Below are 24,721 nucleotides of genomic sequence, written 5' to 3' on the forward strand. Positions count from 1 at the left end.
TATGCTTGTGGAGGATGGTGATAGCCTAGTTTATATATAACCAAGACAAAAGTAATTTTTATTTGAATATGATAGATATTATCATTTTGTATATCAAAGTCTATCGTCTATTTCATGGTATAAATATTTTTTTCTTTACGATTATAAGGTAATTTATGGATCTTATAGTGAATATTATTCTTTTTATAAATAATAAATAAATTGTGCGGGTTTCCTTCCTATTTTTTTAATATTTATATACAAGTATATTTTAGTTATAGTATAGTTACGGTGAATTTATATTAGCCTCAAAATTATATTAGCTATAGTATAGTTATGGTGAAATTATATACAAATAGTATATTTTAGTTATAGTGTAGTTACTATTAGCTTCGAAAGTTTTTCACTTGAAAACGTACAACAGTTGTTTTTTTTTAATAATCCTACTGAAGCATAATGTGTGTGAGAGAGTATTCATTAATTGATTCTTCCGTAGGCCAAACGAAAGAGTCGAAAACCAAAACCTACTCCTTCCATTATATTCAAACTTGTTTAATTAGTGCTGAAAATCATCAGAGCATAGTCAATCAGGTGACACCAGAATACGTACCAGACACGGCAAAATAGAACGTCGTCAGTTAGGACACAATCTCAAACAGAGAATGACGGCACAAGAGATATTAAGCCTTATTTGTCCTATGATGAACAGCAAGCTAGACCAAAACTGTATATGATCCCCACATGCGTACAATATAGTACTTCTACTCCGTAGTTATTGGGTTTATACTGTACTTAACGAACGGTAATTACTCCATCACACATTGGCGCAATCCGCTGGCGCGAAAGAGAACATCCCGCCGTCGAGGTCGTAGAGCACGTGCAAGTCCATCTGCATGACGTTGCCTATGATGGAGATCGACAGTTTCTCGCTCGCCGGGAGCACGAGCAAGCACTCCACCGCCGCGCGGCCCTGCGAGTCCACCGCCACCACGCCGACGTAGCTCCGCCGCCGCACGGCGTACTCAGCTCCACCCGCGAACCGCAGCACCAGCGTCGGCACGGGCACACCGCTGCCGCCGCCGGCGGCGGTGGCGTCGAAGCACAGGTCGAAGCCGAAGCGCGTGCCGTTCACCGTCGTCAGGTTGGCCATCGCCATCTGCGACAGGAACGCCCGCTTCACCATCGCGTAGCCTTCCTTGACGAGGTACGTGAGCGTCGTGCCGGAGTCCACGATCGTGCCGCCGCCGAGGCCGGCGCCGGTGCCGCGCGTGAAGCCGAACGTGGTGCTCGTCACCGGGAGGTCCGTCGCGCCGACGGTGATGCCGGTGAGGTTGACGTAGTAGTACGAGGAGCTTGGCATCTCGGGGTTCTCGAGGAGCGGCGTGGACTGGACGTTCCCGCCGGTGACCTTGGCGAGGGAGCCGAACAGTATCGGGCTGTCGCCGGCGTCGGCGTCGGCGTCGGCGTCGGAGCGGAGGCAGTACGAGAACCGGCCGACGCCGACCTGCGAGACGAGGGACAGCGGGCTGCGGCCGAGCCCCACGATGCCCGACGACGAGTTGCCGACGCCGTTCTCCGTGCTGCACCCGAACGCGACGCCGGGGAACGAGGCGCCGCCGACGTGGAGCGTCTCGGTGGCGAGGTAGCCGGCGGTGAAGCCCATTCCGTAGGGGTAGTAGTAGACACAACCGGTGGCGTTGCACGTGTGGTAGGGGCTCGTGAGGAACTGGCAGAACGAGCTGGCGCACGGGAGCTTGGAGAAGGTGGAGGAGCTCGCCGGCTGGAACGGCGGCGCCGGCCGCGCGGCGCACTCGGTGCACGGCGCGCACTGCGTCCAGATGAGGCTGCTGCCGGTGTCGGCCAGGACGGAGAAGGTGACCGGCGGCGTGCCGATGGACAGGTCCATGTTGTACGCTCCCGCGCTGTTGTCGAGCAGCGTCTGGAAGCTCACCGACGAGTTGGTGGTGGTGGTGGTGGTGGCCTTGCTGCCGGCTGCAGCGGCGGCGTGGGAGAGGAACGCGAGGCGGTGGCTGTCGCAGCGTACGGCCGCGGAGTATTTGCCGGGGGAGAGCTGGTGGATGCGAGTGAGAGTGGCGCGGAAGCCATGAACGTCGGTGGCGAGAGTGGTCGGCGAGAGGAGGACGAGGGCTAGCATAGCTGCAGCGGTGGCTTCCATATTTCTTTCTTTTCTGTTTTTTTCGTTGTGTTGGTTAAGTATATATGATGATGATGGTAGTTCATCTTATAAGCACCACCATTTCAACAGCTCGTAGATGGCCCTAGTTGCATTTAAACTTGGCAAAGCGATGAAAAGAATTTCTTTGATGAGCAGCCGTCTATTCGGTCCAATCAACTTCCAAGCACCACGGACTATATACGATTAAAATCATTGTCAATCATGATCAATTGTACTTATATAGTGACTATTTGTATCCTAATGGTTGATTTTCCAACCAGTGATGATCTATGCCAATAGTGATCTCCCATGCCGATGCCTCCGGTCTTTCTCAGGCACCCGCACCAGTGACAGTGAGCCGTACAACTGTTTCCCATTTAAATTTCAGATTGTTTAATTTATATGTATATTCTCCACGAATAAAGTACCGGTATAATTCAAATTCAGTATAATTTCATATGAATTTGGGTATTGTGGTTTAACTTACAAAAAATCATATGACATATGAAGCATATCGTAGGTATTATTATATATACATACTCTATCCGTCCCATAATATATATAAAGGATTTTGGGTGGATATGACATCTGTACGGATTCATTGTGATAGGATGTGTCATATCCACCCAAATCCCTTATATTATGAAATCGATGGAGTATATGATTATATAATTCCACACAACCGAAGTGTTAATAATCCGACTTGCTAGCTATTGGCATAAAAGAATAAGAAAAAGTACGAATTACCATCCCCCCACACACACACCGCCCCGAACTATCGCGGTCGACCGAATTACCCCCTTAACCCAAAAACCAGAATTGCTCACCTTGAACTTTCAATGCTAGACAAATTATCCCTCTCGACCGAATCCAGAGCGGTTTCATTTTACGTGGTGTACGCATTGCAATCTAGTCAGCATTTTTTTTAAAAAAAAATGATGGGACCCACCTATCTTTCTCTCCTCTTCGCCTCTTCCTAATCTCTCTCTCGCGCGCAGGTGCGCACGACGCGGGGGCGGCCGCAGCAGCAGCTGGGGAAGATGGTGTCGGTCCTGACCAGGGAAAAGGGGCGTGCGCCGTCGCCCGTGCCGACTGCGTCCAGGAAGTGGCTGCAGCCAGGGAGAAGGGGCTGCAGCCGGCGCACGGGGCCGTCTCTGAGCCGGAGCTCGCCGCGGAAGGCTAAGCACTAGCCATACCATCGCAACCCCATGGCGGAGCTCGACGACAACAATGGTCGCGGACCTCAACTCGTCGTCGTCGGAAAACAAGAGCTTCAAGCTGGACCGGTCGGCCAACGACAAGTGCTTGGCAAACGGGAGGTACGGTGACGGCAAGGTCGCCGGCGGTGGCACACTCATCGTTGAGTCGGAGGTTGACAGAGGTTGTTGTGAAGGATGACCTGATGGAGCCGAGCCTGCACAACTACGTCTTCGTGCGTGACATCCACGGCGAGGCGGAGCCGCAGTAATCCGGCGGGAGCAACAGCTTTGCCGGCAACGCGTGGACGCCCTCGTGGGAGCCCAATTCCGTCGATTCCACCGACCATACATGGACGACGTCGCAGTCCAACAACAGCGACCAGGTGGAGCAGCTTAGCAGCGGTGCGGTCAGCCCACTGGAGCTGTCGTGGCAGAGCAAGCAGCACGAGGACCGCGACGGCGGCGGCAGAGGCGACCACGATGGCGGCCTTGGGCGTACCACCGCCTCCCTCGCGCGCCTACGTGTCCGGCCCGCTACGCGACGATGACACTTTTGGCGGTGACCGTGTTCGGCGGCGGCGGCGGTGGCTCAAGGAGCAGTGCCCTGCCGTCATTGTCCACGGGGGTGGCAGGCGTGGAGGGGTCGGAGGAGAGAAGACTGGGGAGTGATCCGCCATGGGGTTGCGACGGTACGACGAGTGCTCGGCCTTTCGCAACGAGCTCCGCTCAGAGATGGCCCATGCGCTGGCTGCAGCCCCTTCTCCCTAGCTACATCCTCTTCCCGCTACTGCTGCTGCAGCGGCCGCCCCCGCGTCGCCGTGCGCACCTGCGAGAGAGAGAGAGAGATTAGGAAGAGGTGAAGAGGAGAGGAAGACAGTTGGGTCCCACCAATTTTTTTTTTTAGAAAAAAATGATGATTGGATTGCCACGTAGGACAAAACCGCTTTGGATTGGGTCGAGGAGGGTACTTCATTCGGTATTAAAAGCTCAGGGTGAGCAATGTCTGGTTTTCGGATTCAAGAGAGTAATTCGGTTGACCATGATAATTTCGGGGGGGGGGGGGGGGGGGGGACATTCGTACTTTGGACATTCGTACTTTTTCCAAAAGGGAAAAGAATATAACTTTCATGGTTACAACTCTTATAGGAAACTGTGAGCTACCATATGTCAAAATCTCATGCATGGTTTTCTCTAAGTAGAAAGTTAATACTCCATCCGTTTTAGGTTATAAGACGTTTTGACTTTTGTCAAAGTCAAATAGCTTTAAGATTGACCTAGTTTATAGAAAAAAAATAGTAACATTTTTAACCCAAGACAAATTTATTATGAAATTATATTCAATTATTGATTTAATGTTACTAATTTAGTATTATAAATATTACTATATTTGTCCATAAATTTAGTTAAACTTGAAACAGTTTGACTTTGACCCAAAGTCAAAACGTCATATAATCTGAAACGGAGGGAGTAGCTGTTTTTCTTTTTTATGAAACTTATTCGGTTTAAAATTGTGACGGCTGGAAATAATTAGAACAATATAAAAGGAAGAATGAGAGGGAATTGGGCCATGTTGAGGTTGGACTGGAAATAATTGGAAGAAGGAAAAAGTACACCGAAGGTCCCTCAACTTGTCATCGAGTTGCAAAATTGTTCCCTAACCGCAAAACCAGGTATCCAACGTCCCTTAACTAACGAAAACCGATCACAATAGATCCTTGGGTGGTTTTGACCCTGGTTTTATCCTACGTGGCAGCTGAGTCAGCATGGGACCCACATCGGCCCCACATGTCAGGCTGCCACATCAACCTTCTCTCTCTCATTTCCCATCTTCTCTCCTTTCCTCGTCTCTCTCTCCCTTCTCTGACTCAGCTGGCGGGAGGACGAGGGCGTCGGCGGTCGGCGATGGGCGACGTGGCAGCGGTGGGGGTAGGAGCTGCCGGCGGCGAGGAGAAACGCGCGGGTGGGCGGCGGGGGAAGGGGCGGCGCGCGGGCGGCGAGGAGCAGCGGGCGGGCGGGTGGGGAGCGGCGCGCAGGCTCCCCCGCCGGCCGCCGCCCACGAGGGCGGGGAAGAGGTGGTGGACTGCACCGGCGAGGGTGTGTGGTTCGTGGAGGCCACAGCGAGCTGCGCGCTCACCGACGTGAACAACCTCGAGCGCCTGCTACTCATCGCCAAGGAGCACCTCCTCCCTCGCCCTCCGCCCAAGGAGAAGCTCGAGGACCTCATCCTCATGGCTCAGGTTCACACCATCTCCCCCCAATTCCCAAATCCGAATGATTCAACTGCTCGATCGATTGATGGTTGAATCCAGCGAGAGAATTTTTGGTGCTGATTAATTTGAGATCTTTTTGCTTCGCAGGTGACCAAGTTCACCTGCGGCGGATTCACGGTCCGTATCTGCTTCAGCCACCTGGTGTTCGACGAGCAGGGCGCGGCGCAGTTTCTCAAGGCAGCGGAGTGGTGGCCGGGGGAGAGGAGCGGCAGCCGGCGAAGTGGAGTTGGGTGGCCCCTCCATCCCCGCCGACGAGCAAGCACACCCTTCCCGTCTTCTACAACTGAATGGTGACACCCCTTGCTCCCATGTTGGTCAGCCTCTGCTCCATGGTGTCCTCAGGGCCCGCGCTGCCTGCACCTCCCGTCCTCGTTGTCTCCGGCCGCGTCACGTCGAACTTCTCACCGTCCCCCCACACCCACAGAGCGTAGGCCTCGTCCCCGTGCGCCGCGTCATCGCCGATCTTGAGCTGGTCATCGGACATGCGGAGCGGGATGAAGAGTCTGATGCAGAGGAGAATGGCGCTGGTGACGATGAGGTTCCAGACGGTGATGAACAGCGCGCCGCCGAGCTGCTTGCCAAGCTGGCGATGCCGCTGCCGTAGAAGACGCCGCGCATGTTCGGGATCGGGCAGTCGGGAGCGCAGAGCTCCGGCGTGGCGAGGAGGCCCGTGAGGATGCCGGCGACGGCGTGGGTGTGGAAGACGGCGAGGGTGTCGTCGACCTTCATGAGGAAGGTGGATTTCTTGTGCAGGATCATCATCGTGAACCACAGGACGCTGCCGGCGAACGTGCCCATCAGCATCGCTAACCATGTGTGCACTAGCCCTGCGTCCATGCAAAACGTACTTGAGGATTTGGAGCCATGAACTGTGTGTGTGCTGTGGTTTTGATCGGATGAAAGGTTTGTTACCCGCGCCAGGCGTGATGCAGACGCCACCCCTCCCCGTCGCTGCCATCACCGCCGCCGCGTCGCCCGTCGCCGGCCGCTGGCCACCAACGCACTCCTCCTCCCGCCGGCTGACTTAGAGAAGGGAGAGAGAGATGAGGAAGGGAGAGAACATTGAAGAGGGAGAGGAGGCTGATGTGGCAGCCTGACATGTGGGGCCCACGTGGGTCCCACGCTGACTCAGCCTCTACGTAAGACAAAACCAGGGTCAAAACCACCAAAGGACCTTTGTGACTGGTTATGGTTAGTTAAGGGACGCTGGATATCTGGTTTTATAGTTGGGGGATGATTTTGTAACTCGATGACAAGTTGAGGGGACATTCGGCGTACTTTCTCCTTGGAAGAATATCAAAGGAAGAATGAGAGGGAATTGGGCCATGTTGAGGTTGGACTGGTTTTCTTTGGTCCTTGGGCCAACCAAGCCCCGCAAGGCCTCAAGCTAGCTTGTGCGGGAAGCAAGCAGTAGCAAGGCCTTTGGAAGTTGGGCCAGCATGCGGCTGGAGGAGCAGCTAGGGATAAGAGCATCTCCAACAGCCTCTCTAAATCGGACTCTCCAAACACCCATATAACTAACTCTCCATCCGATTTGGCTAGTCAAACTAGTTACTTGCTTCAACAGTCTCTCCATCTACCCACTCTATTTTAAGTCTATGACACTGGGTCCCCAAGTATCAGTAGCTGCTGCTTCTTCCTCCTCTCCCCTCCTTCCTCTTTCTCCCGAGCTAGTATCACCGATCTTCTTACCGGCGAAAGGGGAGAAGCCGGCCCCACTGCCGCCTCATCTCCCATCTCGCGGGCGGAGGCGAGGTGGCGGGGCGACGGGCGGCGGGGCGACGGCTGCGGCGAGCAGAGGCCGCGGCTGCAACGAGCGGAGGCCGTGGCTGCGACGAGCGGATGCGGTGGGCTGCAGCGAGTGGAGGCCGGCAGCTGTGGCGGCGGGACGGGCGGAGGCGGGGCGACGGGCGGAGGCGGGGCGACGGGCGGAGGCAAGGCGGCGGGGTGACGGGTGGCGGCTCAGTGAGCGGAGGCCGGCAACTGCGGTGGCGGGGCGGGCGGAGGCTCCCCTCCGGCCACCCCGATCCTATCGCCGTGCTCCACCTCCAACCCAACCCCGACCCCGCCGAGGTCAAGCACTCCTACTCACCGCCATGACACACGCACGCACACTTGAGCACACAGAGAGAGAGGGGGGAGGTGAGTCCGAATCCAACGCCGAGATGAGGCCGTCGCTGCAGATCGCAGGCGCTCCGCCGCAACCGCTGCCCCCGCCACGACTACTCCTCCGCCACCGCGGCCGCTGAGCGGAAGGTGGCCATCCTTGGCGCCATGAGGACGACGACGACGGCGGCGGCGTCGGCATTGGGTGCTAAGACAACAACGACGTCGGCACTGGGCGACAGGACGGCGACGACGCCGGGATGCTGCTACGTGCCTCGGATGGAGATCGTGCGGAGAGAGAGTGGGGAATCAGGCGTGGGTCACACGGATGGCAAGCTGGCTTTGGTTGGCCAAATTTGGCTAGCCAGGGAGCCGATTTGGCCAGCCGGATGGCTTGGCCATCCCGATAGCAAGTCTGTTGGAGTGCAATTTTGAACCAAACTTGCCAAATTTTGGCTTGGAGAGTGAGATAGCAAGACTGTTGGAGATGCTCTAAGTTCACTTTGATTCCCTTAGTTAGTGACCGAATCTAATTCGTATCCCTGAACAACCATACCAGATATTTTGACCCCTAACTATTAAAACCGTTACAATTTGACTCCTTCAGCGGTTTTGGAGAGCGGTTTCGCTGACATGGTGCCTACATGGCGGTGTTGACTCGGTCTTCATTCCACGTGGAGTTGACGTGGTGCTGATGTGCATTAGAATTTACACCGAAGACCGAGTTGACGTGGAACAAAGACCGAGTCAACACCGCCACGTAGGCGCCACGTCAGCGAAACCGCCCTCAAAAACTGTCGAGGGAGTTAAATTACACGGTTTAGTAGTTGGGGGTTTAAATATCCGGTATTTTGGTTAAGGGATACGAATCAGATTCGGTCAATAATTAAGAGAGTCAGGGGCAGATCCAAGGGGTAGGCTTCATCAGGCTCTAGCCTACCCTCTGATTTTTGCAAAAAAAAAAATTATGTATATAGCATCTCTCCCATGGCAGCAGCTGGAGAAGGCAGGGAGAAGAGAAGAGGCTAGGAACTCTGTCTCTGGCGGCGCGAAGAAGAACAGGAGCAATGGAGGTTATGTAGCTGAACCGGTACGCATAAAATGGTCCACTTATAACTTTAGCAAAGCCCACTTGGCCCATTGTGTCTGTTTTATCCATTGGCTTAGGGTTTGGAGACCTGTGGCTGCTGGCCTTGCCCTGTGGGGATTTTTCATGGTGTTGCGACGGCGTGCGATTGCAGCGACGAGCGGTTGCCGAGCGGCGCAACACAGGCGACCACCATGCACCGGAGCGAGGCGGCAAGCTGGCAAGGCGAAGGGGGCTGCACGCAGCGCCGTGGGCGCAGCCGTGCAGGCCGTAGGGCCCTGGCCGCCGGAGTCTCTACGTGACAGTGTGAGTGAGGCAGTGAGCTATACTGTTTTTTTACTTCTTCATTGTTATTTGTTACTTGTTATCATTTACATTTCCTAGTATTTTGATTTGTTGGTAGATTCGTAATGGAGAAGAAAACAACATTGCTTAATTACTATACAAGCCATTTAAGTGATACACCTGCAACTGATGAGAGCACAAACAGACCAAGTAGGCATCGAGTGGAATTTGATCCTATTGAAATTTTTGCCGATCCAGTAAAACGAATACCAATAGATGATTATGATTCTAAAATTATCACTTTATAGTTCAACAAATGGTTTCACTCATCACTAGGGGTGGGTATATTTAGACCGAACCGAAGAACTGAACCGAAAAGACCGAAACTGAGAAATTCGATTATCTGTTCGGTCCCAGCCCTCAAAAGACCGAATTTATTTCGGTCATTTTAGTTATTGGGCTCAGTTAACTGAATTAACCGAAATTTTGGCCCAATAGGCCTAGGAAGCCCAATAAGCCCACTAAAACAAACAAACCCTAGAACTACCCTACCACTGCCGCACTCGTCTCCCACCGCGCGGCCTCCGTATGACCGCCTCCACCGCGCCGCCTTCGGCTCCACCACGCCGCCTCCAGCCTCCGCTGCGCCTTCGCCCTCCACCGCACGGCTGCCGCCTCCGCCCTCCACCGCGCCGCGGCCGACGCCCCCGCCCTTCACCGCGCCTCCGCCCTCCACGCGCCGCGGCCGACTCCCCCGCCCTTCACCGCGCCTCCGCCCTCCACCGCGCCGCGGCCAACACCCCCGTCCTCCACCGCGCCGGCGACGCCTGCACCCTCCACCGTGCCATGGCCGCTGCCTCCTCCCTCCACCACGCCGGCGATGCCGCCGTCCTCCACCGCGCTAGCGCTCCTGAAAAATTTCGGTCAGACCGAGACCGAATTTGCCGGTCCTGAGATTTTTTGGATGAAATTCAGTCCTGAGTTTTCAAAGACCATATTTTTCGGTCTGACCTAACACCCACTCCCTACTCATCCCTCATTCTTTCATTCCTCATGGAACGGTCCAAATCGTCTAGCTAAGATCCAACGTCTCAGATTTATCCCACCTCCCCACGCATATCTCCGCCAACTGATTCCTCCCACCTGCGCGTGCATGCCTCTCCCACCTGCACGCATGCCGCGGATCTCTCCTAAAATCACGCACTCGCGGCGATTTCAGAAAAGAAAAAAGAAATCATGCACTCGCTATATATTCTGCCAAAAAAAACGCGTCTCCCAGCCCTAAACGCTGCCACCCACCGGATCCCCTCCACCTCGCCCTCAAGTCGCCGGCGCCGTCGGCGCCGCCGGACGGTTTCCATCGACAAGTCGCCGACGATCCCTCACCATCGCCCCCGCGATCCTCCCTACCCAACGCTGCCTCGTCGTCACGGCCACCGGACCGGCGGCGGCGGCGGCTACTCCCTAGGGTTTCGTTTTGCGAGGTTAGAGGGGATCGAGATCGATCGGTAGGAGGGAATTGATTTGGGATTTTGTGGTTTTTGCAGTGGGCGAGGTGAGGGTTCCGGACCCGAAGCCGCGGCGGAACCCGCGGCCGGAGCAGATCCGGATCCTGGAGGCTATCTTCAACTCCGGCATGGTCAACCCGCCGCGCGACGAGATCCCGCGCATCCGCATGCAGCTGCAGGATTACGGCCAGGTCGGCGACGCCAACGTCTTCTACTGGTTCCAGAACCGCAAGTCCCGCTCCAAGAACAAGCTGCGGTCCGGCGGGACAGGCCACGCGGGGCTCGGGCTCGGTGGTAATCGGGCCTCCGCTCCGGCAGCGGCGGCGACGGCGCACCGGGAGGCCGTGGCGCCGTCGTTCACGCTGCCACCGATCCTCCCGCCCCAGCCGGTGCAGCCGCAGCAGCAGCTTGTCTCGCCGGTGGCGGCGCCCACCTCGTTGTCGTCTTCGTCCTCCGACCGCTCGTCCGGGTCCAGCAAGCCCGCGAGGGCTACGTCGACGCAGGCAATGTCCGTGACGGCGGCCATGGACCTGCTCTCGCCGCTCCGCCGATCAGCTCGGCCTCGACAAGAGCAGCGCCATGTCTAGGCCGGAGGAGGCGCACGACGTCGATGCCACGAAGCTCGGTCTGCTACAGCATGGCTTTGGCATCACCACGCTGGCCGTGCACGTGGACGTTACCTCCTCCGCTGCTGGCGTTCTGCCTCCTATTCCGTCCTCACCGTCGCTACCGGACGCCGCCGTCACCGTTGCGAGCGTGGCTATCACCGCTAGCCTGCCTGATTTTCCTGCAAGTGCTATATCTACTGGGCACTGGCGCCGTCGCTAACAATCAGTTGCAAGGTACTCTTTTTGTTCTTTGATATGAACAATTTAATTAACTGATCAAATCGTGAATCACCACCATTTAGGTAGATTATTTGTTGGCATTTTTTCCCCCTTTGTTCAGTATCACATGCATGCATCATATTCATACGCTCATGTTTAAATGGATTAATTAGAAGTGTCAATTGGGGGGAGTCAATAACTTCTCTTGTAGTGTTGCCCTCCATTTCAGTTTCGTTTGGATTTAACTACAAAATGACAAAATGACCGTACTGTCGCCACGCTGTCAAGTCGTCGCTCCCCCGATTTCTCGGCGCCAGCTCGCATCAACTCCACGCAGGCCAGGTTTCAGGGTGCTAGCTACTCACTTTTTCAGTGTATCGTCTCAGTTTTATGTTTGATATGAGGCATTTTTCTATTGTGTTTTCCATATGTTTTTGATGTTTGGTGGAACAATTGGTGAATAATACAGCACCTTATCTGAAAATGGTGATAGCACGATATGGTGTTATACTCACCGGTTCATTTTTTTTTGAGCCCTTCAGTGTTTTGATTAAAATGCGTATCAAACAGTAAATTCTTATGAGCATCTAACTCAACCATGTCATAGTACCTGTCTAACATGCTCAATAGCACTAAAACTACACAAAAGGGAAGTAATGGCTACTATCAAGTTTTTTCATCACTTTGATTACTTAACCATTTTCCTCGGTGACCAGTACTGTTGATTGGTGCCATTAACATTTTTCTACTAATGACACAAGGATGACAGCGTTGCAATCTTTCTTGCTTAGGGTGTGTTTAGTTTGCGAAAACAAAATGTTGGGGTGTCACATCAGACATTTGACCGGATATCGGAAGGGGTTTTCGGACACGAATGAAAAAACTAATTTCATAATTTCATGAGTATGTCCAGATACATTGTTCAAAGAGGGGTCGCATCCTCTCCTAGGTTGATTCTTTTTAGGACGGAGGGAGTGTCTGATATTAATGCATGTCAAGTATTTCTCATTGTATTACAACCGGTGATAAAGTGATACACTTATTATATAATCAATATTTTTTAAATGGATAGAGTGACTTATCAGTACTCATTATCTTGTCTAATGTATCTGGGGTATTTATTCAATTTTAATTTCATACCGATGAAAATTGGATTAGCTACATGCAATCCAGATTACTCCCTTTTACAAATGAGATTGTTAATATATTTTTGCCATGTTCAGATGAATAACCTTGATTCATAGAGGGTATCTCCATCAGGGTGGCCACGAGTACTACTGCATCTCAGCCAACTAGATTGGTGAGGATTGAAGGGTTTTTGTTGTATAATAGGCCAGATGATTAACAACAGGAACCAACAAGATTGTAATCTACCCTATAATGTTAGCCTACTCATTTTTCCAGATGCAAGATGCTATAATGCCTCTGGGCTTCATTTTTTTCTGCTTTTATGCCTCCAATTTTTTTGTCAGTGGACTGATTTTGTTTCCTGGTGAGAATGTAATCTGTCAAAAGCAACAGGCCTTGTATATTCTTTTTATTCTAAATGACTGATGATGGGGCACCATGTAGGATTTGTCGCCATGTTCTTCCTCTTCGTCCATGGCCGCAAGCTCTTCGACCAGGTCACCTGATCCCCTTATTTCTAGGGTCACTAGGTAAATGAGTTGCTTCCATGTTCTGCTTCAGTAGCATATAATCGTTTCTGAGGGCAACAATTCGATGTTGGCATTGCTTGTTGTACCATAGATATTTGATATTGATAGCCGCAGGGTGAAAATATCTCCATAGCTTCAATAAGAGTTGAGACAGTTTTAGGAGGTAATACTATCTATCTCCTAATTTGTCTTTGATATGTACAACTGAATTAAAATTAAAATCAAATTTCAACTAATTTATAGTCTTTAAATGTTTGCTGAACCAAGGTTTTAAGGTAGATGGCATTGCAAAATGCCTGTGATAATTGTCATGATAAAAAGTTATTGAGCTGAAGTCAAGAAGTAGGTTCTTACCTCTGTGTTTGAATTCTGAAAAACACTGCATCTGACCATCTGACATAAAGCTAGCTGAAGATGACCGATCCATCTGTAACTTTGCACATTAGTTTGCACCTGACATTGTCTTAATGTGATGTAGATATCGGAACCATCAACTGGACGAGCATGCTGGATGATCTCAGGAAGAACCTGGACAAAAGGGGGCCTTGGGTAATTGCCATCTTTGCTGCTTTAGATTTAGCTTTGTTCAGAGTTCAGTGATGTGATGCAGCTGTTGGAAGCATCAACACCAGCAAGATGAGCGATGCTGAAGTGTTTACTTTTGTTTCTATTCTGGTTTGAATTACAATTTCAATGAAGCTTGATTATTTATTCTTCTGTACATGCAAATGATTTGCCTTGTGTATAGAATATGCAAAATGTTAGCTTGAAGCAATATATATTGTGGGAAACATGTATTTGTACATGGTTATATAATTAGCAATATATGATTCCATTCTTTTGATTGTCTGAATCATATATTTGATCTGTATTGTTAAATATAGCCGTAGCGTTAGCACGGGAAAATTACTAGTTAGAGATGAAGTGAGAAGGGCATATTTGTTGAATGGTCCAAATAGAGCACTCGGACATGTTTTTCCTAGGACATTAGATGGTAAGATTTGGAGATCCTTTCAACAGAATTGGTTCGATAAATTTGATTGCTTGGAACATAGTGTGGAAAAGGATGCTGGTATGTTACTTCTTTTAGTTAACATTTGTTTACTTCTACCATTTATGCATTACTAATTTTGCTCATTTATATATTCAGGTGGCTTCTCACATTATTCTTTGCTAAGGTCTAAGAAAATTAGCATTTTACTGGTTAGTCAAAAGTCAAGGTACGTCTTTTATAAGTATGTTTTTGTATTTAATTATGTAAGTGATACATTTGACTTGATAATGGTATGTGCCTTATTTTAGCATTATCAATTTAGACTTAGACTTTCAGTCCAGCCTATCCTCAATTTTTGTCCTAGATTCGCCACTGGCGAGGGCAACAAAGTTGTTTTTACACACTATTTTGTGTACTGCCTACTGATTTCAATTTGCATCTTGCTTCAACTAAGCCCTTGAAGCCCTTGATTTTTTTTCTTCTTGAAGTGCAGCTTGTTGATTTATCATGTGCCGATGAAAACATGTCAGCCATGTTTAATGTGCTGAACAAGAAAAAATCTGTAAGGCTTGAAAACCTAGTGTTGGATAGAAATTCATTTCCCCAAACGGTACAGAACATATATACTTTGTCATTCCTTGTTTATGCTGGAAGGGTAGAAATAACTGTGAATGATGGGGGTCGTTATATTGTATGTAAGTGCCTCATTACTTGTACACAGATTTGCAGCAACAGAAATAGAGATACTCTAGCTTAACTTGATGGTATTATATTTGCTGGTATAGACCCAAGGAATGTACCTGCGGCAGAAGACACATCATGTGGAAATGTAAAATACATCCAGTGTGTATTCAGGTTGGATTTCAATGATTGCAGGTATATAGTCATTCATAACATTTCTGACCTTCATCTATCAGATTTTGGTTGCTATAGTTTTTTAATATTGTTAATGTTCTCCTATTCGATTTGTATCAAGAGCAACTGGTTGTCCATATTACAATGCAATATGTTTTAATCTTATGTCACATTTGTGGGTAGATGATGAAAGACGTGGTTGTGGACGGCGAAGAGCTGATGGATAGTCCTCAGCTGACCACACATGGCACCAATGCCAGCAATACGCCACCAATCCAAGTCATGCAGGATGTGGAGGCGGCGGCCACCACCGTGTATGAGGAAATGGAGGAGAAGAGAATGGACATGGATTCGCGGGAGGCTCGGCTCAAGTTGAACCATTGTCTCTTCCAAGACCGTAGTCTCTTCCAAGACCTCTCTTACAAACGTCTTGGAAGAGACTGCGGTTCAACTTGAACCGAGCCTCCCGTGGATCTATGTCCATCCTCTTCTCCTCCATTTCCTCACACGTGGTGGTGGCTGCCGCCTCCACATCCTGCACGACTTGGATTTGGTGGTGTATTGCTGGCATTGTTGCCATGTGTAGTCAAGGACTATGCATCAGCTCTTCGCCGTCCACCACCACGTCTTTCATCATCTACCTACAAATGTGAAACAAGATTAAAACATATTGCATTGTAATATGGATAACCAGTTGCTCTTGATACAAATCGAACATGAGAACATTAACAATATTAAAAAACTATAGCAACCAAAATCTGATAGATGAAGGTCAGAAATGGTATGAATGACTACATACCTGCCAATCCTTGAAATCCAACCTGAATACAAACTGGCTATATTTTACATTTCCATAGGCTATATCTTCCTCAGGTTGATTCCTTAGGTCTATACCAACAAATATAATTGCATCAAGTTAAGCTATAGAGGACACAGATTCGTAGCAACAGAAATATAGAACAAGTAATGAGACACTTACATACAATATGACGGCCCCGTTCATTCACAGTTATTTCTACCCTTCCAGCATAAACTAGGAATGACATAGTGTATATGTTATGTACCATCTGGGGAAATGAATTTCTATCCAACACAAGGTTTTCAAGCCTTGCAGATTTTTTTCTTTTTCAGCACATTAAACATGACTGACATGTTTTCATTGGCAAATGATAAATCAAGCTGCACTTCAACAAGAAAAAAAACACGGCTTAGTTGAAGCAAGATGCAAACTGAAATCAATAGGCAGTACACAAAATATTGTGTGTAAAAACGGCTTTGTTGCCCTCGCTATGTGACTTGATCATCATATAAACCACATGGTGAATTGTCTGCTTGTGCCAATTATCAGTCACTGAAATCAATAGGCAATACATGCATTGGAAAGTAGAAACTGCTTTCTGAACTTCTCTTGGTTTGAAGAAAGGCAATTGTACTTAACAGTGGTGGAGCCTAGTTGATATAGGGGGTTCACAAGAACCTGGGAGCCTAGATAAGTGATTGACAATGTATGAATATTATAGCGCAGAGAAAAATTAATATATGATCTTAAGGAAAACATATGTTCTTTTTAGTGAATCAGAAAAATATATTATAGGAAAACATCTGTTTTAGGCTAATGAGATCCTGAGATCGACAGCTTGGTGATATATTTTGACAATACCAATTATCTATTGTGCCTTTGACAATCCTGTTATTCACATTTTCATTTGCTAAGTATTCTTACCACTGTAGTCACTTATACTATTGCTTATAAACTAGTATATATTGAGTAATAATTACTACCTCCGTTTCAGGTTATAAGACTTTCTAGCATTGCCCACATTCATATAGATGTTAATGAATCTAGGCGCACATATATGTCTAGATTCATTAACATATATATAAATATGGGCAATGCTAGAAAGTTTTATAATATAAAACGGAGGAAGTATATAGGTAGATCCAACGGAGGGTAGTATTCTACATGGCTCAGCACAAACATGGAAGCCATACCAAACAAAATAACAAGGCATGTCTACAGTAGCGGCACAATACAATAAGTATTAAAGAAAACTTGCACTCACCTCTGCTGGATCGTCATGGACTTCAGGATAGCTATGGACCTAAACAGCGGAATCAGACATCTTGCACACAACGGAGGTTCGGACCTGCAAGAAATAGGAAGTTGAGATTCGTGGAGAAAGAAGTGAGATTATTGATAAATGAAAATCATATCGGTTACCTGGTCCATCCTTTTTATCTGTCAAACCTCCGCATGATTCGGGCGTAGCTAACGAACTCCCTGCAAGCCGCTGGTGGTAGTGCATCCGCTCCTATTCACCGAGACCGCGGGAGGTATGGGACTGCAGCCGCATCCGCTCCTATTCGCCGAGATCCACGGGAGGTACGAGACCTCGGCTGCATCCGCCCCTATCCGCCGCAAACCTAGGGTGCTACGCGACCGCCGCGGCTTCCGCTCCTATCAGCCGCAAACCCGACCAGGAGCGATGCATTTTTATCTTTTTTATGTTAATTTCAGGAAAAAAAATCCATATGGAATCCAGGATAGTCCGGACCGGGTCGATTTTAAAAAACCATGGTTTTCCGGTCGATCGCTCATAGAATACAGCGAACGGTTTATTTTGGACAAATAAAATATTAAGTCCACGACCGGACCGGGTCAATTTTAAAAAAAACCTTTGTTCCGGTCGATCGCTCATAGAATATAGAGGAACGGTTTATTTTGGACAAATAAGAAATTAAGTTCGGGACAGTCCGGACCGGTCGATTTTTAAAAACCATGGTTTTCGGTCGATTGCTCCTAGAATATAGCGGAACGTTTATTTTGGACAAATAAAAAATTAAGTCCGGGACCGTCCGGACCGGGTAGATTTTAAAAATCCATTGTCTTCCGGTCGATCGCTAATATAGCGGAACGGTTTATTTTGGACAAATAAAAAATTAAGTCCAGGACCGTCTGGACCGGTGAATTTTAAAAACCATGGTTTTATGGTCGATCGCTCGTAGAATATAGCGGAGTGGTTTATTCTGGACAAATAAAAAATTAAGTCCGTGACCGTCCGAACCGGGTCGATTTTAAAAAACCATTGTTTTCCGGTCGATCACTCATACAATATAGCGGAACGGTTTATTTTGGACAAATAAAAAATTAAGTCCGCGACCGTCTGGACCGGGTCGATTTTAAAAAACTGTGGTTTTCCGGTCGATCGTTCCTAGAATATAGCGGAACTGTTTATTTTGGAAAAATACAAAATTAAGTCTGGACGGGTCATTTTTTAAAAAGACACTCATGGCTGTCCGATGTCGGGTGTAAATTCTTGTTGGAATATATCCCATTTTTTATCCCGTACTTAGAGACAATATATCCCATATTATTCCGTTCTGATCCCCTGTTATCACGTACTTGGAGACAAGGTTTATTTTTTTTTTAATACTACCGATCTTGGTAGAGTTTTTAATCTATTTTCTATTTTTCCCGTATCGATCCCCTATTTTTCCGTACCGAGCTAGGCCGAGAAAATCGCATTCATTATTCCAGGCACAATCATTATTTTCGTTTTCTTCAGATTGTGGGCATCAAAATACGAAAATACAACATGAGACCAAATTACGAGCCCTTAAAGACGAGCAAACGAAATCACTGTAATCCAGCTTACAGCGATGACAGGCACAAGCCAACGGAAGAAAAAACGGGTACGTCTTTTACAGATCCTTTTACAACTGCAATGCCAAATTTCAATCAAAACACTCTAATCCAACGATGACTTTATAATTGCAATTACAAGTAATATACATTCAACCACGAAAGCTATGATATACAGAAATCGACACTTTCAGAACCACAAACTTCTCTTTTCCAATATTTTGCGTTGCCATAATCTTGTTAGCAAGATGGGTTTCTCCTGCACCAGAGATAATATAAGATGCTGATTTATAGGTCAATAAAGCGAGGACATATAACAGTGAATATAAGATGACTTAAATCTAGAGCGAATATAACATGACTTATTATATAGCCTCAAAACATGCAAAACTTGATCTATGTTCTGTTCTGCTCTGCTGTGCTGCTGTTCAAATCTGTTCTGCTCTGTGGGAATGTCTGGTTAGCTAAGTGTCGAAGCAGAAACACAAAATCATACCCATCTTTTCAAATGAAAATGTTCAAGACTGCATGCCATACTAAAACCTTCAAGCATTTCACTGCCAGTCTGCCACACTGTTGGTTTCCAAAGCTGTGCCGCTGCTGCATCTATCTAGCAATCCAATAATCATAGTTCTGGATCTGAAAGTTTGGAACCATACATCAGTTCATATTACTAATTTTTCACAACTAGAACACAAAAACAATTATACAACTACTGTTTCATAAGAACATGTTGAGCATAATACTAGCCTGAATCTAAAGGAACTCCATGATGCATTGATATGCACTGATATGATTTGATTGGGTATTCTTGTGAAGGTTATGTACGAAGATTGGCCTAAACTCTTAGTTTTCTTTTCTGTTAATCAGGGAACTCTAGTATGCTCCCCATACGCCATGTATGAGCTAAGACTCCAACTAAGTCCACGTCAAAAGCAAGCTATCGAGGATTTAGGCAACTTGCTAAAGATTAACAAAATTCATATTGACCGAAACTTGTGCAATAAGATTGCAAGAAGCTACGACAAGGAGAAGAAAGCCTTCAATATAAATGGTACCTTCATAACAATGACACTCGATGATGTCTATTGTTTGCTTGGACTGACATCAAAAGGAGAGAAGATATTTGAGGCACCAAAAATCAACAAACCTAAATTGTTCAACCTGTACAAAAAGGAAGGACAAATAACAATTACTTTACAAGCATTACAGGAAGCAATAATCAACTCTTCTAGCTATGATGACCACTTCATATGAAGATTTATTCTTTTCTCAATTGGATGCTTCATATGTCCTACAACTCAAAGATATGTGCGCTCAGAATATCTCAATCTCGTTGACGACGTGGACAAAATGAGTGAACTAAACGGGTCAAGTCTAACCCTCAATCAGTTAACGAAAGGCATATTAAAATTTAGAGAGAAGACAACAAACATTAAGGGGAACGTATGCCTCTTACAGGTTTGTTACAAAACACAGAACAAATTGTGTTTGTTTAAAAAAAAATGGCATGCACATATAACTCTGTTATTTTTTTATTATGATATTGATTATCTCATGTACAAATGCTTGTAGATTTGGTATTGGGAAAAAGTGCGATTAGATAAATTGGCTGTGACAATATATTATTCTGGCCGTCAAAAGCCACTAATTCAGTACTGGGACAAAAAAAATGAAAAAGACCGAATTTCTTACCTTTTTGGTGAAGGGAAGGTAATTATCTCATTTTTAATACTATGTTATCAATTGTTTGTAAAATCTCTAATACACATTTTGACTAAAACATAGGTTGTCGACGACATTAGGGGAACTATAGATTGCAATGAAATCCTCAATGAAAAAGAGCAGGACATAGACTCGGATACACATAGCAATCAAGATTTTCAGTGCACTTTTGAAGAGGTATATATTATGGGGTTTTATTATGACCTCTATTTAACAAAATATGTTTGACATCCTTTTCTCACTTGTGCTATTCAGGTACACTCTATAACATCCACTGAACAATCAGCCGATATCACTTTACAAGAAAGGCTACAAGAAAGGATCCAAACTTTAGAGAATAATTTCAACGGTTTCACAATGGATTTTTGGCCACGTATGCGATCATTGATACTAGATTGCATGGAAAATGATTCAAAATGCCCAAATTGAAAAGATACTACGCATGTGTTTGAGGTAAAGATCATAAAGTAGACTGTAAATCAATATTACTTATGTAACACCGCTAAAAAAAGGTTGACGCTATTGCAAGATGTTGAACAAGAACAAATTGATCCCAGGACCCTATATCAAATCATCACGAAGAGGCCTATATAAACCCAAATGTAAACATGACTTGTGAAACGAACGTAAAGTGAATTTTAATTCTCTCGCTAACGTTACTACAACTTATCATAATACTAACGTGAACATCATTACCTAACAGGATAGCAGTAACCAGTTCAATCAAAGCAGCAAGAGGCTTACAGGTCCTACAGGAAGATCATATAAACCAACAAATCGGACTGACATCATCTACGAAATAAGGGGTAAAAAGGACATAATCAGAACCCAAACACCAAAAAAAAAACAATAGGTACTATGCTATTTCATCGTGACATATGCTCATGTGAATGGTACCAACTTTCCTCCTTTTCAAGCACAAACGAATAAAGAAGTTATCATGCCAGACATAGACGAATTACGGGGTCAAAAGAACAGGAAATAAAACAACCAAACACCGAATGAAATATCTGAATGTATGAACTCTCTACATCATCCTTAATTTTATTACTTATATTCTATGTTTGTTTGTTACTGATTTGACTTACCCTTTTCTAGTGTACATCAAGAAGGAAGATCTTACCCAAAAAAAACGTACATAAAAGCCCACCAAAGAACGCCTTACGAGGTCGAAAGAAAAGAAAAATGATTAGCCAGACACCGTTAAAACATGATTGGCCTGATTTCAATATTACCAAATGGGAATACAACAAAGTCCAAAAATTACGTCAAAAACTTGTTACGGTAACTTGTTAGCCTAACGACTCAATTCTTGTAGCGTCTCGTGTGGCCTATACACCCTTAAGTTCATGGAGCATTGGAGCGGATCTTATCTCCAGAAATTCAAATACAGGCAACTGCAACAACCTCTATTCATATTTTGCACCAATGCTTCCCATTATGAAAACCATTTAAAATGCACTCCCTTTAAATTATGCGGAGGGATATGAAAACATTTTGATAGGCCTTAGCAGGAATTTTGATCAAGTCCGGACTGAACAAGATTAAAGACTGTACACTGCTACCAACCACGATATAAATGGATTATCTGTCCAACATTTAGATACTCTGTAACATCCTGAAAATTAACCTTTTTCTAATCTTGCATCATGCCGGTTCTTATATTCTTATTAACCCTCGTAAACCTAGGAGATTATAATTAGAGGGACCCCCTAAAAACTAACTCGCAGAAAGCTCTCTTATGTTTGATTTCTTTTGTGATTTTCATTTGCAATCTATCTTTAGGAGTTTCTTGATTTGGTTTTGATTTAAAACCTTCTTTCAAATATAAAACCTTTATTAACGGGTCCATCATTTTAAATGAAAATCTATAATTGGATGTTTTGCTTTTTTTTGAAAGAATTTATATGATTTTCTATATTTATTAGATCGCCACGTGGCGGCGTAGGAGCGTTTGTAGAGTACCGCATGACGGTTTGGGAGTGTTTATAGAAAGTTTAATGGACTTTTAGTATCTTATGTAACACCGCTAAAAAAAGGTTGACGCTATTGCAAGATGTTGAACAAGAACAAATTGATCCCATGAGCCTGTATCAAATCATCACGATGAGGTCTATATAAACCCAAATGTAAATATGACTTGTGAAACGAAGGTAAAGTGAATTTTAATTCTCTTGCTAACGTTACTACAGCTTATCATAATACTAACGTGAACATTATTACCTAACAGGACAACAGTGAGCAGTGCAATCAAAGCAGCAAGAGGCTTACAGGTCCTACAGGAAGAACATATAAACCAACAAATCGGACTGACTTCATCTACGAAATAAAGGGTAAAAAGGAGAACCCAAACACCAACAAAAAAAACAATAGGTACTATGCTATTTCATTGTGACATATGCTCATGTGAATGGTACTAACTTTCCTCCTTTTCAAGCACAAACGAATAAAGAAGTTATCATGCCAGACACAGACGAATTACTGGGTGAAAAGAAGAGGAAACAAAACAACCAAACACCGATATACAACCAAACACTGAATGAAATATCTGAATGTATGAACTCTCTACATCATCCTTAATTTTATTACTCAAACACCGAATGAAATATCTGAATGTATGAACTCTCTACATCATCCTTAATTTTATTACTTCTATTCTATGTTTGTGTGTTACTAATTTCACTTACCATTTTCTAGTGTACATCGAGAAGGAAGATCTTACCCAAAAAACATACACAAAAGCCCACCAAAGAACGCCTTATGAGGTCAAAAGAAAAGAAAAAATGATTAGCCAGACACCGCTAAAACATGATTGGCCTGATTTCAATATTACCAAATGGGAATACAATAAAGTCCAAAAATTGCCAAAGCAAGGAGACGGGTGGGTGACTCATAAACTCTTCCACATGATATTCACATTTTTCAATTATGGTAACTTGTTAGCCTAACGACTCAATTCTTGTAGCGTCTCGTGTGGACTATACACCCTTAAGTTCATGGAGCATTGGAGCGGATCTTATCTCTCAGAAATTCAAATACAGGCAACTACAACGACCTCTATTCATATTTTGCACCAATGCTTCCCATTATGAAAACCATTTAAAATGCACTCCCTTTACTTTATTTATAAGGATATGAAAACATTTCGACAGGACTTAGCAGGAATTTTGATCAAGTCCGAACTGAACAAGATTGAAGACTGTACACTGCTACCAACCACGATATAAATGGATTATCTGTCCAACATTTACCTTACTATGCTCTCTTCCCCTTATTAACTATGCTCTCTTCCCCTTATTAAATAATTTAGATACTCTGTAACATCCTGAAAATTAACCATTTTCTAATCTTGCATCATGCCAGCTCTTATATTCTTATTAACCCTCGTAAACCTAGGAAATTATAATTAGAGGGACCCCCTAAAAACTAACTCGCATAAAACTCTCTTCTGTTTAATTTCTTTTGTGATTTTCATTTACAATCTATCTTAGGGAGTTTCGTGATTTGGTTTTGATATAAAACCTTCTTTCAATTATAAAACCTTTATTAACGGGTCCACCATTTTAAATGAAAATCGATGGTTAGATGTTTTGCTTTTTTTCTTAGAATTTATATGATTTTCTCTATTTATTATATCACCACGTGGCGGCGTAGGAGCGTTTGTAGACTGCCGCATGACGGTTAGGGAGTGTTTATAGGAAGTTTAATGGACTTTTAGTATATAATAGATAATTAATTATTCTAAAATTAAATAACCAGTAAATCAGTAGCGGTACATATAAAAATAGGAAGGACGCTGCTAGCAAGAGCGTCAGGTGTGGACGCTCGGATGAAACGCGTCTGGCTCTGGACGCTGCAGCTAGGGGTGAAAACGGAGTGGATATTATCCGATCCGATCCGCTCCGAATCTGTCTGAAGTGAGGATATGGTAAGGGTTTTTAGATATCCGGCCGTATGCGGATGCGGATGTGGATAGTTACATGCGGATGCGGATGCGGATATGGTATCGGTAATATCCGGCGGATACAGATTATCCGCTATTTTTAGCAGATTATCCGATAAACGTTTTGCTGGATAATCCGAATTTCACAGCCCATATAACCACTCAATTTGGCCCATTTGACATGAGTATTTTCATCGTGTAAAGGTTCAGGCCCATCCAGGTCCACCTTATCCATCAATCTATCCAGGAGTTCAGTCCGTAACTCCATCGGCGTCGCGTCAACCAATTTTTTCATCGAGACTTCTCTTCTTCCAGTCCTCCCACGCCGCCGCCTGACTTCTCCACCCAGCGCCGTGCCCTACCATCTCCAGCCCGGACATCATTTGTATGAGAATTGGACATCATTTGTGGACCTCCAATGTTCTATCACCTATGTCATGTGATACTGTTTTTTTCTAACATTTGT

At 45.9% G+C, this 24,721-nt stretch overlaps 1 protein-coding gene and 1 pseudogene across 1 annotated transcript; one reads left to right on the plus strand and one right to left on the minus strand.

Moving 5' to 3' along the window:
• Positions 1-526: 526 nt before the first annotated feature.
• LOC127780069 (aspartic proteinase nepenthesin-1-like) lies at positions 527-2,219 on the minus strand. The gene has a single exon (XM_052307024.1). The coding sequence runs from the start codon at positions 2,153-2,155 to the stop codon at positions 794-796; it is 1,362 nt and encodes a 453-aa protein (XP_052162984.1). The 5' UTR covers positions 2,156-2,219; the 3' UTR covers positions 527-793.
• Positions 2,220-6,240: 4,021 nt separating this feature from the next.
• On the plus strand, positions 6,241-13,869 carry LOC127780275 (WUSCHEL-related homeobox 7-like; annotated as a pseudogene).
• Positions 13,870-24,721: the final 10,852 nt, after the last annotated feature.

The sequence above is a fragment of the Oryza glaberrima genome, chromosome 7, assembly GCF_000147395.1.
Source record: "Oryza glaberrima chromosome 7, OglaRS2, whole genome shotgun sequence".
NCBI lineage: Eukaryota > Viridiplantae > Streptophyta > Magnoliopsida > Poales > Poaceae > Oryza > Oryza glaberrima.

What these genes read in the sequence shown, in the direction of transcription:
- LOC127780069 (XM_052307024.1), bottom strand. Translation starts at nt 2,155, where the DNA reads ATGGAAGCCACCGCTGCAGCTATGCTAGCCCTCGTCCTCCTCTCGCCG.